We start from the raw sequence: 16,291 nt of genomic DNA on the forward strand, positions 1-16,291 counted from the left end.
AAACACTAACGCGGAAAGTTAATGAAAACAATAAACTGGTTTTAAGAGTCTGTGGCGCTAGGCACGCTGCTTCCGTCCTCAGCCTCGTCCCTTCCCCGGCGTCTGCCTCCCTCCCCTGAGTAGCTCCGGGGGCCTGGCCAGTGCCGCACCCTACCCCCCCACCCCTGCTTGGGGGTTACCCCGGGAGAACTGGGACCTCCATGAAGCAGCAGCAGCAGCTGGGAGAAAGGGCGCAGGTTCCTCGTCGGCCCCGTGCCAGCGAGAGAGGACAGCTCCCAGCAGCACCTTGCAGAGTCTTGTCCCCCTGCCACCACGTCCCCCCCCCGCCCCACTCCCAGGGACCTGCCTCAGCTGCGGCATCATCTGTACAGAGAACCAGTGCCTTGGGATGGTGGGGGGAGGGAAGCAGGTTAGGGCACTCAGCTCAGTACCAGCTGCCAACAACAGCCTTTGGTTCTGAGCTGCAAGTGGGCACAGGTGCTGGAGAGTCGGGGTCGGATGAGGTCAGCTGCCTGCTTGGCTTTGTGACTTTGCCCAATGATTTGAGCTGAGCCTCAGTCCCCTAGTTGAAGAAAAAAAAAGTTGAGGGGAGTAACCTGGGCCTGCTCTGAGGTTGCTGAATCAAGTATTTAGTAGAGAGCTTGGCACACAGGAAGCCCCTGGTAAGTAGCTGCCACTTTCGCGGGGAATAGCAGTACGAGTAATACTTTTGAGAGTCCCCTCCGTCTGCCTTGATTCCTACCTTGTCACCATCGCTGTTGTGCTCAGTCTGGCTCCTTTGGTCTTGTTCGGGTTCCAATATCTTTGACTTAATTTTCTAGTTTCCAGCCTCTATGCCCCACAAGAGCGCTGAGGCCAAGGAGGTTGCACCCCAGACCCTGCATTGACACCCCCCACTCCTGGTACCCATACCCTTGGGTCACTCCTGAGTCCCACCCTTGGCTTGGTGGCCCAGACCAGCATCTGTCAGCCTCCCCCTTGGTCAGTTGGCCTTTCTAGCTACCTCTCCAGGTCTAACCCCCAAAGTGGCCTGAGCCCTGTGGACTGGTCTGTTGGGCTAGCAGATGGGGTGGGCGGACTGGGAAGTGGCTCTTCCAGCTCTTCCCCAGGCTGGAGTCAGTGAGGCTCAGACAGCTCTGGAGTTGGTGGTGCCCCTGAACTCCTGCTCAGACACTTGTGCCTGAGAGCCCTGCTCTGGTTCATCCGTTCATTCATTCCTTTTTTTTTTTTTAAGATTTTATTTATTCATGAGAGACACACAGAGAGAGGCAGAGACACAGGCAGGAGGGAGAAGCAGGCTCCCTGCAGGAAGCCCAACGCAGGACCCAATCCAGGGACCCCGGGATCACACCCTGAACCAAAGGCAGATGCCCAACCTGAGCCACCCAGGTGTCCCCATTCATTCATTTAGTTGTAAATATCTAGTGACTTCCTATTCATCTTGGGGAAGATTTAGCAAGTGCATCATTACCAGTATCTCCTTGACCTTGAGGAACTGTCCTCCATGATTGTTCCCAAACCAGATGGGAAGGAATCACAACTACTGTCTAGGCCAACACATATGAAGAGTTCAGAGTTCTGGCCCCAGCCTCCATCAGCATTAGGTCCAGATGTCAGAGTGGATGGCAGAGAGGCTGTCTCCTCCTCGGAGCTGCCTGGGCCCCCCGCCAGCCAGCCTCAGTGTTCCTCGTCTCTGTCGGACACACGTGCCATCATTAGATTCAGCCTCCAGAAAACCAGTTGTGTCTTTATAAACAACAATAAAAGCTGCAGATGTTCTGTGCTAAAAGTGAGTGTGACTGCAGAGCATGCAGGGCCAAGCTGTTGGTTCCTGAGACTGCAGAAATGGGAGGACCCCAAGGTGCCCTCCCCCAGGGACCCACCAGAAGATTCTGAACTAGGACTCTTACTTGAATAACACAAAAATAAATAAGCAAGCCACACTTCCTCCCAGTCAGTGATGGAACAGGAGGAGCAATTGAAGAAGCAAATGAGAAGCAAGGGTTTGGGTGCTCACAGGGTCAGAGGCCTGTCATTGTCCCGGGAGGAGATTCTAGATCATAGGAGTTCCCGGCAAGCCTGGCCTGGGGCTGGGACCAGGCGGGGTGGAGGTAGGAACCATGTCTCCTTCTGCCCCAAATGCACAGGTTGGAGGAGGGCAACCAGCAGATCAGAACCACTTGTCAGGAGCCGCAGCGGCTCCCCCACTGCAGGTGGTGTCAGAGACCCAATCAGGAGGCTGGTGGAACCCTAGAGGGGAGAGTGAATGGGGACCCAAGCCCAGCTTAGATCCAGGGCAGCCACCTGGAGTCCCCAGTGTCTTTGGAGCCCTGGAAACTGTGTGGGGTCCTGTGTTCTGGGAGGAGCAGCTCGTCCCTCAGGAATACCCACTGCATTTCTCTCTTCTGAAATTAGACTTCTTCCCTTTGAGCCCCTGAAAATCCCACTAGCCATCAGCATGAGTGCCTCAATGTGACAGCACCATCCATGAGCTTCACCCCAAGGCACTGGAAGAGGCTGGAGGGGGTGGGGGTGCTACACACTCCAGCCATGGCAGTCAACTGAATCCCCTGCTTTCATCCCTAGAAGCCAGACAAATGATGGACAAGAGGAAAGGGAAAGTGGACATAGGTTTTCTTCCTCTCATTTTGGGATTTTGCTACTACAGATGGATTATTTGTTAAAATTAAGAAAGACATTGGATGGATACACCAAACTGTTAAGAGTAGTTACCTGTGATCACAAGATTATGGGTATTTCCTTTTATCTTTATTTTGTTCTCGTTTAAAAAAAATTAATTCTGGGGCACCTGGCTGGCTTAAATTTTTTTTAATTTTTATTTATTTATGATAGTCACACAGAGAGAGAGAGAGGCAGAGACATAGGCAGAGGGAGAAACAGGCTCCATGCACCGGGAGCCCGACGTGGGATTCGATCCCGGGTCTCCAGGATCGCGCCCTGGGCCAAAGGCAGGCGCCAAACCGCTGCGCCACCCAGGGATCCTTTTTTTTTTTTTAATTTTTTTTAAATTTTTATTTATTTATGATAGTCACAGAGAGAGAGAGAGAGAGGCAGAGACATAGGCAGAGGGAGAAGCAGGCTCCATGCACCGGGAGCCCGACGACCTGGCTGGCTTAGTTGGAGAAGCATGCAACGGGTTGATCTTGATCTCGGGTTGTAAGTTCAAACCCTGCCTGGTATAGAGACTACCTTTAAAAATAATAATCGTTTGTGTTTATTCTGTAATAGGAAGTGATGAGTTATTTAACAGGGTTGCAAATCATGAGTGTGATGTATTTTGGACGTGAGCTGAGCAGGCTGAGGGGTGGGCTGCCATTGACCTGAGGAGGCAGGGCAGGGTGGGGGCTCACACTGACCTGTAGGCAACTCTGGACATTGTACCTGCAAACCAGCCAGATGGTCTTAGAGCCACAGCATGAACTCAAGGCTACATCCCTGGGGCAGCCTTCGAGAGCGGGAGGCAAAACCGTCATTCCAAGGGCAGGAGGAGGTGAGGAACCTCTGAGTGCAGGAAGCTGTGAGCACTGGAGGCTGGGCACAGACCCCCGCCATGCCTAGCACAGTGCCTGTGCCTGCACAGAGGACATCCTGCTGGCTCGGGACACAGCCTGCACCTGCATACCTGCCCCACAGACATAGGTGAGGACATTCGCCATTTCAGGCTGCCCTGGCCTGCAGCCATCTGTGAGGAAGGGCGCTTTGCTCCGAGAAGCTCAGAATTGTAGTCGGAGGAGACCCATCCTCACACAAGACCCAGAAGCCTGGCCACTGACCTGAGACTTCAGGCTTTGTCAAATATGGACGAGCCAGCAGAGGCCTCCGAGAACCCAGCTGGGCTAGGGGTCCACCAGAGAAACTGACCTCCAAATAGTGAAGGATAAATAGGTAATAAGAAGGTGTCCCCAATGCTAGTGAAAGCCAGTCTGAGCAGAACATGAGTGTGGCAGCAAGAGAAGCGTTTCACTTAAACATGGAGCCTCTCCCAACACGGAGGCCTCTTTAAAAACACTGGAAATTGCCTTTTCTGCTGTGGGAAAAAATACCTCCCTGCGTGCCAAGAAAAAAGGATGTGGTCAGAAAGGAAGGGGCGGAGGAGGAGGTGGGAGGCTTCTTGGAGTCTGACATAAACAGTGCAGAATGAGGAAAAACCTAATTTTAAAACTTACTCTGTAATCATGGTGCAAACCATCTGAGAATCGGGACCCATGCCAGGGCCAGGGCTGGGACTGGTGTCTGAACAGGCTGAGAGGCTGCCTAGAGGCCGTGGGCGTCTGGACTCACCAGGTGACACGGAGCATTGACTTTGAACTCCTCTTCCCCCACCTCCCACCACAGCCCTCTCCCCAGCCCTGAGCCCTGCCCCCACCTGCTCCTTGGAAGAGGCTTCTCTTCCTTCTCTCCTCTCCCTTAACCCACCTGCCGTGGGCTGTTACTTCAGCTTCTCGTGTGGAGGGGCTTCAGGGAAGCAAAGGTGCTGGGCACTGCCTCTGCCAAGTCAGAAGTGACCCTGAGCCACAGACTCTCTGGGACGTGGCACATTGCTCTCCCCAGCCCTAGATGGAGAAAAGCCTGAATCCTCAGAAAGACATGACATTCTCTTTAATTTTCCACATTCTCGAGTGGTAAGGCCGTAGGTCTGAGCCATGAAGAGAGAATCAGGAGCACCTTCCCACCATCAAAGTGCAGTAAAGTTCACCCAGCAGCCAGTTTCCTGTAAGAGCAGGCTCAGCGAGGTGGAGAGACCACAGACTCCCAGAGCAGAGCGTGTGCTATGATCAGGGCTGCTGTCCAGCCTTGGAGCAGGAGCAGGGTCTCCGAGGTCCTCTGTCCTGCCTGCTGCATTAACCCTTTGGTCAGTGGACTTCAGAGAGAGATATATATCCAGGCCCCCAGGCAAGAACCTGGGTAGCTAGGGAGGAGGCACTTGGGGAGGGTGAAGGGTGTCTGTTTAGCAGTTATTTAAAAAGGCGTTTCAATATTTTAACAACTGGTGTGGTGATAGCGAGCGTCTATCAGATAATATCACCCATGACTATTATTATCATTTTTTTCAGAGCCTTTGGGCCACTGATTTAGTACCAGGGAGTCATTGTGAGGAAAGCATGTGATTTTGAATCAGATCCTGGATTCGCAACTCAGCTCTGCCCATCGCTAGCTGGGTGACCTTGAGCAAATTCGCTATTGTGTAGTGGAAAGTAGAATGATACCCACTTCATGAGATTGATGTAAGAAGTAGGTGCAAAGCTATTTCTGAGAGTACTTTGTAAATGTTAAGAATGAACAGATGTGAGTAAAAAAGCAAAGCATACAAACCAAAAGAAAATGCTGGTTTGGAGCTGTCCGGGGTTCTGAAGCTCTGGGTCGCCAGCTCTCCCCTCCTCCACTGTCCCCAAGCATTTGTTAGGTCCAAGGCAAGGACGCAAATATAGGCCCATATGCCTTATTTCTAAATATTAACTTTAATTCTAAGTAAACTAATGAAAGCGAAGGGCGTAAGTCAGACTAGCAGTGCTAAATCACATGAGGTCTGTCCTCCTACCTTGACAGATACACCTTTAGAACCGCCTAGAAAGCAAGGTTCAAATTTCAAATTCTTGGACTCCTCAAAGTTCTGTACTGGAGTGTAGCAGCAAAGGAATAGCCAACCCCCAGCTGGCCCCACTCCTCTTCCCGCCCTGGCTCGTTACCCTTTGGAGGGATATGGACCATCACACATATGCATGTGGATGCTTAACACACATGTCCGAACTCCATGCGCACCCCCAACAAACAGCGAGCTCTGGCTCGCACCGGTGGAGTGGACTGCTCTTAGGAAGACAGACCAGGGGAAAGGCCTGCATCAACCCTGGAGGCATGTTTGGGGCCATTTGGACTGGGAATACTGAGATCTCAGATACCTAGACTGGTCCAGAAGGAGGGGCACGGGCTCCAGGTGGGCATGTCTTCTTAGCCCCACAGGTCCCTTGCTCAACGTGGACTGGCATTACCAGAAGACACCAGAGTGGGTCCCTTAAAGCAAAGCTTAGGGCCAAGCAGGGGCTCCTCTCACCTGGGCTGAGGGGTGGTGTCATCTTGGATCCCAGGGCCTCCCTGGGAGCTTGAAACAGGCTTGAAACCACCCATCAATCAGGAGACATCCATGTCAGCAGTGCCTCTGAACACCTGCCTCTCCCTGCCCTCAGAAGTGCTGCTGTTGTGCCCCCCTCCCCCCAGTGACCACAAGGCTTCAGAGAGAGCAAAATAAGGCTCCTTCAGAGAGGCTGCTCTGCCCCTCATGGGCACTGGGAGAACTGGCTGGGTCTGGGTGGAATCTGGACCTCAACCCAGGGACCACTTACTTGAATGAAATGCTTCCCATGAGCTTGTTTGAATAAAATTTGCCTTTTTCTTCTAAAGATTGGGATGCAGAAAGCATGAAGGTTGCAAAAATCGATGTGTTCATTATTAGCTCCATTGGTGAGGCCATTAGCTGTGAGCTTTGGGTCAATGACTGATTGTCTAAAATGAAAACACTGTGTTTATCACTGTGAGGAGAGGGTTGTAGAAGGAGGGGAATGAGAGGAGGACCTAATGTGGACCTAGTGTGTTAGAGTTTACAAAGTATCTGCCCGCATACCGTCACTCCATTTGATCCTTGTAACACCTCTGAGAAGGAAGAGGCCTGGAGTTACTTTCCTTCCCATTTTACACATGAGGAGCCTGAGGCTGACCGGAGCAGCCTGTCTGAGCCCAGCCAGCTGTTACCTTGGGACTGACACCCGAGCCCCTGAGAGCAGTGTTCATGCATGCTCCACTCACCATGGCCAAGACTTCCAAGAGAAAAAAAAAATGAGATCAAGAATTTATTTAAGGTTAAGATTAAGGAGCTTTCCCACACGTTTGGTGAAGGAGAGAAAGTAGGCTTTGAGGTCAGAGAGACCTGACCCCAGATCCTGGTGCTGCCCTTCCTATCGATAGGCCCTGGTACGTTTTACTCTGAGCTTTTTTTCCTTGTGTGTGACCAGCGTAATCATCATCCCTGCCTCACATGGTTGCTGTCAGGTACTTGCCAATGGAAAGGTCAATGGTTGTTAGTTTCCTTCTTTCCCAACCCTGCCCCCATCTCTCTTCCTTACTGATACCTAAAGTCAGATCTCAATTCCTTGTGCCACACGCCATGCTCCATACTTTGCACTCACTACCTTACTTAATGCTCACATCAAGTAAATCCTATTACTGTGCCTGTTTTGTAGACAGGGGGACTGGTACAGAGAGGGCAAATGACTTGCCTAACTGACACAGCCAGTAGGTGGTAGCACTCGGTTTACAAGCCAAGGCAGCCTGGCTCCAGAAATCCCTTTCTCGGCTACTCTGCCCAACCAGTTCTCCACCTCACTCTCCTCTCACCTTTGTTGCCCAACTTCTTGAAGGAATTACCTGAACTTCCAGTTTTTTCTTGTGCCTGTCCATTCCCTCTGTAACCCCTTACAGGATGGTCTCTACCAGCAGATCTTCCCTGCTGTCTTGGTAACTAACAAATCTCTTCAGTTCATGTAGCTTTTGACAACAATGACTTCCTGAAATTCTCTTGACTTTGGAAGTGAGTTGTCCCCATTTGCTGGCTCTTCTGCTTCTTAGATTCCTCTTTGTCTCCTGTCCATCTGAATGGGCCTCCTAAGGTGTCTCTTTCATCCCCAGTGATCTCACCAGCACCATCAGGTCAGCTGATCCTCTCCATGCAGATAGTTGCCAAATTGACACCTTTAACTCTGACTTTCTCCTAGGCTCTAAGACCCAACTATGCAATTCCACAAAAGCAACGCCTCCCCGTTAAAACTCAGTCTTTTCCTGTCTTTCACTTAAGATCATTTCAGTACTTACCTATTCAACAGATAATTCAACATAATTTTATGTGCTGGGCACGGTTCCAGGCACTGGAGATATGTCAGTGAATAAAACAGGAAATTCCTGCCTTCTGTGGAGTTACATCTGGGGAGTAGGGTGATAGGAGAGAGACCATAAGCAAAGTAAGTAATACAGTGTATTAGACAGTGGAGAAAAATAGAGTCAGAGGATGGGGAGTGCTGGGGCAGAAAGTTGTGATTTTAAATATGATTGACAGGAAAGTTTGCACTGAGAACATGATACTTGAGCCAGGAATAATGCAGGCAGGCAAGGGAGAGCAAGCCCTGAAGAGCCTGAGAGAAGAATGCTTCAGATAAAATGAAAATAAAGTGCAAACTCCCATGAGGGGGGAGTTGGCCTGGCATGCTCAGTGGGCAGCACAGAAGCCAGAATGGGCAAAGTGAGAAAAGTTGATGGCCAAGAGGAAATGGAGAGCCAGTTCATGTAGAACGTGGGCTTTTCCTGAGTGGCTTAGGAGCTGTGGAATCATTTTGGGCAGAGGAATGACATAATTTCACATTTGTTTAACAAGATCACTGTGATTGCCATGTTGAAAATAGACCAGAGTAGTAGAGCGGAGGTTTTAGCAAGGAGACTAGTTAGGAGGCTAGGGCAGCAATCCAGGAGGGACAGCTGTAGCGTGGATCAGGGTAGTGGCAATGGAGGTGATGGATGGGCAGGAGTTGAACTGTGGATAGATTTTGATGGCATCAACAGGATTTGTCAAGAGGATGTGGAATGTGAGTATGGCCAAGAGTGATTTCAAAGTTGTTGGCAGGTAGACAGCAGGGTATGTGAATCTGGAGCTCAGGAGAGCAATCTGGACTGGAGATATAAATTTGGAGATCATCAGAATGTAGATGGTACTTACAGTCATGAGGCTAGGTTCACCAAGGGAACGTAAGTAGATAGAAAGAAGAGGACCAAAGACTGAGACCTGGTGCCCTCCAAAGGTAAAAGGTTAGGACCTGAAGCAGAATCAGCCAAGGATGGTGAGGATGAGATCATGAGACACAAGGGCAGCAGGAGTTATGTGTGTGCTACACATCCATGCCCATGCCACCATGGGCAAGGATGCAAAGACAAACATGACTCCATCTTCACACCCTCATGGAGGAGTCAGGATTTTACACTCTTAAATACCACTGTGGGCAGGTCCAGGGATGGCTGTGGAATGACGGAGGCAGTGAGACCACACCTTCTTACTTCTGAGAATTATTACACACACACACACACACACACACACACCAGTCGACTGTGCGTGGCTCTTCTGCGTGACTGTTTTACTTTATCCTATGTGATAGGCAGTCAGTTACCAAGCCATAGAGTATCTACTTTTGCAGTATCTCTTATATATGGCCCCTCTCCTCTGTTCCTTCCAGCCTATATGGAAGCCTCACTACAGATCACCCAGAATGTTGCAAAGGCTCCTGAACATCCTGGATCCCTCCTGCTAGTCCTCTGATTTTCCTTCTTACATCACTCTTCTTCCTGGCACATGGTCTCCTGCTCAAAAGTCCCACCACCCCTGGGATGAAGCCCAGAGCCTAAGCCCATTACTTAAGGCTACTTCACAGACTGACGCTGCTCTGCCCACCCAGCCTTGTCTCTACTCTTCCCAGGTGGCCCCTGTTTCCTGGACACTCCATGTTCATGCTTACAGCTAACACGTTTGCCCATAGTAGAACCTCCAACCAGGGTGTGCTTTTCTTTGCTCCCTACAGCTCGTAGGCCATTTTCTCAGCAAAGCTCTCCCCCTATAGTCTGCGTGGATGTCCATGTCTCCAATGTCCCATATCACTCCAAGTCTGTGTTGTCCATTTTTGTATGTAGGTATATGATGGCATAAACAATCACTAAATATATTTATATTCACCAGTTCATTCATTTTTATCTGTGTGTAGCTTGTCTGTATCCCCCTCAAGGATAAATAACTTTCAGTGTTAAGCATGGTGCTATTCTAATAATAAAATACATGAATAGTAGATGTCAGGGTTTTTTTAAGGTGAAGGAATATATAAAGGGTAAAACTGTGATAAAGCACCTTGTTGTATACAAGCTCCAGGTAAATAGGCATGAAAGTGATTAAAAGAAAATATTCATTCCTTCAACAAAAATGTATCAAGATTTACTATATGCCAACAATGTGCTAGATGCTAATGATTAAAAAATAAGCCACAATCCCAAGCCTCAAGGAAATCATAATCTAACAGGGAAAACAGACACATAAGCAAATAATTATAATATAAACTGGTACCTGTAAAAAGCTGGATATATCCACGGGAGCATGGAAGAGAAGGCTTCCTGGAGGAGATGATGCAAGTAATGATTCTCAAAGGACAAGTAGAGCCAGTGTGACTTTAGCAGGGGAAAGAATGTTTCAGGTAGTGGGCATGGCATGAGCAAAAAAGGAAGAGGTGAATACAGCATGGTGTGTGGAGTGGGGAGACCAGACCATGGAGGGCCCTATTTTAAGAAAATTGAATCTTATCATGTGGGTGATGCCAGGGATGCCGATATAGAGGAGCTCTTGAAGGGTGTTAGGTGTAGAAAGGACAGAATCATGGTCAGAATGTTTGAACACTAGAGCAGCTAAAAGATAAATTTGAAAGGGCTCAAAGTTGGATACAGAGAAGGCAGTGATGGACCATTATCAGTAGACCAGGTGGGAGATGGCAAGGGCTTGAATTTAAATGAGGGCAGTAGGCAGCCCAGGTCGCTCCGCAGTTTAGTGCTGCCTTCAGCCCAGGGCCTGATCCTGGAGACTCGAGATCAAGTCCCACATTGAGCCCAATGTGCTCCCTGCATGGAGCCTGCTTCTCCCTCTGCCTGTGTCTCTGCCTCTCTGTCTCTCTCTCTCTGTCTCTTTCTCTCTCTCTCTCTCTCTCTCTCTCTCTCTCTGTCTCTCTCTCTCTCTCTCTCTGTGTCTCTCATGAATAAAGAAATAAAATCTTAAAAAAAAAAAGTAGTCCTCTTAAATGGTCACAGAGTGACTCCAGAGTACTATGACTCTTGGAACTTATCAGGGACTTCTTTGACAACCATTACCAAAGCCAGTTTATCAGCTACATAAACCAGTCATGCACTGTATAGGCATAACTCTTTGGGGGGAGACCAAAAAAACACCACTACCTTGAATGCACATTAGTACCATTTTTCATAAATCAAAAATGCATTTTTGAAAAAGAAACCTATTCACTAGACTTAAGTCATAATCAATTTTTGTTACTTCCAAAACCAAACCTTCTCTTAATGATGGAGTCCTTTGGTCCCTGGGGCTGTGGGAGAGAATATGCTTCAGACCCAAAGGATTCCCAATAGAGCAGTGTCAGAAGTCACAGCAGTGCAGATGGACGGAGTACGTAGGCTCCCAAGATCACCACGCCCATTAGCTACACTCAGCTAGGGGCCTTTGTTTTCGATGTGATGATTAAGACGCTTGTTTAATTTCTCTATTCCACAGAATCCTCCAAGAAAAGGGTATCTTCCTTCTCTCTCAAGACAGGCACAAGAGTGCCACTTACTGTATTATCTCTGTTTGCAGAAAATCTGGGACCAAGCTAAGCTTTGTAAATTTCTCACATGACTGACCTCTAGAACCCTAGGCTTAAGTCTGCTCACATAGCTCTAGGCAGGAAGGTGGGGACAAAAATATGAACTGTGAAAACTCTATAGACAAAGTATCTTCATCAACCAGCAAGATAGCCAGTCCTGAAAAGGACAGTGTTATAACGGAATCAAAAACAGAATCAACCAGAATGAGAAAATTCCCCAATGCAATATGCCACAGTTGGCAGTGTCTAAGAGAGGAGAACAGGTACAATTTTACACTGCTGAGAATACTTGCCCTCCTGCCCCCCAAAGGAACCCAAAGCAGGCCCGGTCACTGTAACTTAAAGGGAAAACAGAGTTGAGGCAACACAGAAAGTAAATGCCTAGTGACTTACTAATTGTCTTCACACTTTGGCTGGGGGCAACAAGCTGACTCCAGTCTGGCCATTTCCTCAACCCAATAAGCTGATTGGGTCTCACCCGACCTCTGACCCATATGTCATTATCTCCTGTTCAAACAACATTTACACCCTTTTGTACAGGAAGACACAGCTGTGGCATTACTGGGGGAGCTACTCATCAGTGTGGCTACAATGAGCATGTGCAGCAAAATGGGCTCTCTCTGACTTTCTGCTTGAGTTCATTTTCTTCTTCTTCATTTCTGCCAATCATGATACATTGCAGTTACTCCCAGCAGTTACCAAGGGCATGGAGACAGGAGAAAAGGTTCTTGCAGCTGTGGGATCACCTCCTCTCCAGGCAGCCCTGCCTTCCTTTCTCTTCAGATTGGGGCTGACTAGCACAGGGAGTGCTGTGGGGATGAGCCAGGGGCAGCAGTTAGTATCTCCATGTCCCGGTGTGATGATCAAGGATGCTGAGACATTTCAGCATCAACTTGACAATGCAGCTCTCTCTTAAGCTATTCTTATAAAGCCCTGTAGGACCTTCTGTCACTTCCTAAGAGGACAAACTTTATATCAAACAAGGCTACCACGTCGTAGCTGATGAATGGAGCATCTCATTTTTTTAAATTATTAAATTCTTCTGCAGTGTCACTGAGAGTCATTCCCAGTCCCAGCAGTGGATATTTGGAGAATAAATAGGCAGGCTCAGCTGACTAAACTTCTGCTTCTATCTGGGTTCAGTCCAGCTCCCTGTGGCTGCTCTGGGAGCTGCAAGCACACTGGACAGCCTGAGTCCCCTTCACTCGGGTTTTCTCCAGAACCATGAAAGGGCATTTCAGGAGTGGTAAGGTGTAGTGGTCAAAAGCATAGACTTTGGAATCGGATAACTCCCAACTCCAGCTCTCACAATCTGTAGAACCCCTGATGTGGACCTTAACATCTTTATACCTCCATCCTCTCATGTGTAAAATGGAAATAGAAATTCATTCATCTTGTGGAATACTTTGTATATTAACTGAGATAACATAATTAAAGTACTTAGCACGGTGGTTAGAATAAAGCAAGTGCTCAATAAGTTATCAGCAATGATGATGGTGCTGGTGCTAGTGGTGGTGGTGATGGTGATAAATGATGAGCAGGAGTGGATAGACATGGGTTAATACATGCGCTAATGTCAGGGGCAGCCAGGAGTTGCAAAATATCCAGAATGGCAAGTTTGCTAACCTAAGCAATTGGACTTCCAGGCTGGACCTGAAGTCAGTGGGAGAACAGCACATTACAGTGTGTATGCCAGCCTACGGCACAACATCCGCATTGAGGTGGTTTCCAAGGTGACCTAAGTTATCTCCTTGTATCATCAGTTTCAACGTCTATTTTCCAAGTGCTAGATGTGTCTAGGACTAGAATTTAAGCAACCTTCTTTGTTGAGTAGAAATTCTACTACTCTGATTTCCTGGGAAACTCTTGTAACCCTTGACTTTGCCTCCTTTTGCCCTCCTCTCCACCTGATATTTCCTTCCAAGTACTTAAAATTGTCACCATCTCTTCCCAACAAACAACCCTTACACGTACTCATAATTCGCAAGAAAGTGGTTCTTGCAGTGGAATGCCTCTAAAGAGCTGATTACAGTTAACACCATCCCAACTAGTTGATGCCTCTGTGGGGCTCACAAATGCCTCTTTGAGCTTCCTGTTTCTAGTTGGACGAGCTCCGATTTTATTTAACTTGTTTCAGTATTGCTTGTTAATCTTTGTATTGTTTAGATTTGCCCCTCTGTAATCTCAGAGCAGCACAGCATAGAACCTTCTGACCTGAATTCCCCTCTGAGCTTCCCATTTTGCCCAATTTGACTGTGTTAGTAAGTGGTGGGCACCTCTCCAGCTTTTGAAAAATTCATTTAGCCTCTTCTTTTCTTGTGCATCTCTTCTGCTTTGCCAGGTCAAGCTGGGAACTACCTGACTTGAGGGAAGGGAGAGTAAAAGCCATCAGTGACTCAGATGGGGTGAGCTACCCTTGGTACGGGAACACCACAGAAACTGTGACTCTGGTTGGTCCCACCAACAAGATCTCCAGGTTCTCCGTCAGCATGAATGACAACTTCTACCCAAGTGTGACGTGGGCAGTGCCAGTGAGTGACAGCAATGTGCCACTGCTCACAAGGATCAAGAGGGACCAAAGTTTCACTACCTGGCTGGTGGCCATGAATACCACCACGAAGGAGAAGATCATTCTACAGACCATCAAGTGGAGGATGAGGGTGGACATTGAGGTGGACCCTCTTCAGCTCTTGGGGCAACGGGCCCGGCTGGTGGGCAGGACTCAGCAGGAGCAGCCCCGGATCCTGAGCCGGATGGAACCCATCCCCCCCAATGCACTAGTGAAACCCAATGCCAACGATGCCCAGGTCCTCATGTGGAGGCCCAAGCGAGGACCACCTCTGGTTGTGATCCCTCCTAAGTAGAAGCAGACTGGCCTGACTGTGTGTGGAGCACATGACGCTATGACACGCAGTGAGGTTGCCAGGGGTGGCAGGAGCCAAACTGAGTTTCTGAGCCAAAGCAGACCTCTTGGTTTGCCAGCCTTTGCAGCCACTTATGAAGAGTAGGGCTGCTTCTTGGGTGGTAGAACCATAATCCTTAGGAAAAGTCCCTTCTTTTTAGGAATAAAGAAATCACTGATATGACAGACTTGCTGTGATTACCATGCAAGTAGCCATATTTTGGAGCTGACCAGGATGATTCTTTTATCTGAACTATTGACCATTTCTTTCCTGTGAGATGCAGGGGATGGAAACAAAATTAAACAGTGCCTGTGGCAAATGCTGCTTCCCAACCAATTAGAAGTGGGAGTGAAAACATCTACACCAGGTGTTTGTAAGACAGACAGTCCCATTGTCTGACGGGAGGGTGCTCGGGGAAGGGGGTGGAATGAAAGGTAGTGAAGAGAATGGGGAGAGGAAGGAATATGTTGTTATTACAAATTAATACCTATGAACTTATTAGTAGACAATCAGACTTTCAACATACTCACTGGAATGAAAGGTACACTTGGAGAACTAGAGCCTCCTGGGAACTGTCCAAGGTTCTGATGTGAACAGACAGGTGGTGCCTCGATGGTTCCATCTACCCACCTCTTCCCAAAATCTGATTGTTCCGAGTATCCTTAATCACAGTATTTGGATAGACAGTTCCTGTATTCTGCAGAAGCTATGGTATTTGGGGCCTTCACCATGTTTTTAGTGAAACCTTATTTGTGATTTTGTTTACAGCTGCTTATCCTGTTCCCATTACCAGCCCTAAGTTTACAAAAAAAGATAATTGTTTATAAACCTTGGAATCCACGTAGGATTTCAAGAACATTTTAACAAATAAGATTACTATTTTCATTCTTTTGGGGTCTTTTTAGCTTCTGAATGATGTGAAGGTACAGAATGCACATATGTATATTCATGCACACATGCAAGCATACGTGCCAGGCTGCTGATAGCGTGACTAACACATTTGCCAGCAGTACCTACATATGTACTTGTGGCCCAGTACACATACTTCCTATATGTTTATTTTAGCTCGGGTTTCACAGAAGCTCAACTTTAACTGCATGAGCATTTGTGAGGAAGTGCTTCATAATGCTTAACTTCAGAGCTCTTTAATGAAAATCTGAGCTGCTCACATTGTGCAAGACTGTATGGCTGAGATCCAACCAGCAAGGATGAGAGACCATATTTCCTTTAGTCAGGCCAATATCATAAGTTTTAAAGAGTTTCCAGTCTTTATAGTAAGGATTTTTTCCAGCTCTTCTAGCTTACATCACCCCAAAAAGAGCCTTTCCTTTTATTCCCAATCATGCAAATTATGATACACACACACACACACACACACACACACACACACGTATGGTTTCTTCATTCAAAATCCCCCAAGCAAAATAATTATAAAACTGTCACAATGTCATTGTGGGTTTTATGGATGGATACTGGCATCCTAATTTCAGAGGCCAAAGAGTAGAAGTTCAGAGGAATTATCACAGCCCTATGGTTGGCTCCAGTGATGTCTCCAGAGTCTAAGAATGGAGAAGGAAAAGCAGAAGAACCTTTTTTTATTATTTTTATCAAAAATGCAATTAAGTCTAATTTCTCTCAGGTTCCTGTCCCAGGGGATGGTGCTTATTTGCAAGAGAGGGTTCACAGATCCACTTGAAATCATGTAGTGTTAACCTCACACCCCAACCACCAACTCTTCTCTTATAGATTAGTTATTGATGGCAAGCTGAGCTATTTATAGCAGCACATTAATGACACATCAGTGACTCACAGAAGACCTGGAGACATTCCATTTTAAAATAATTCAGCTGTTACATTTGGATTCCACTGTCCTTCCCATGCTTCCTCACTTTTTATGGGAGCTCCAAAGAGCTCCATTGCTGAAATAAA

General features: G+C 47.7%; 1 protein-coding gene across 2 annotated transcripts in view; it reads left to right on the top strand.

Annotated features, from left to right (window-relative positions):
* The window catches only part of FAM78B (family with sequence similarity 78 member B), a 76,078-nt gene extending 61,536 nt beyond the window's left edge, over nt 1–14,542 (top strand). For both annotated transcript variants that reach the window (XM_025420927.3, XM_049106911.1), the window contains exon 2: nt 13,801–14,542. In XM_025420927.3, the coding sequence (XP_025276712.1) occupies nt 13,801–14,323 (523 nt within the window). In that variant the 3' untranslated portion in view covers nt 14,324–14,542. The remainder of the gene's footprint in view (nt 1–13,800) is intronic.
* Nucleotides 14,543–16,291: the final 1,749 nt, after the last annotated feature.

Source organism: Canis lupus, chromosome 38 (genome assembly GCF_003254725.2).
Source record: "Canis lupus dingo isolate Sandy chromosome 38, ASM325472v2, whole genome shotgun sequence".
In the NCBI taxonomy this organism is placed as follows: domain Eukaryota; kingdom Metazoa; phylum Chordata; class Mammalia; order Carnivora; family Canidae; genus Canis; species Canis lupus.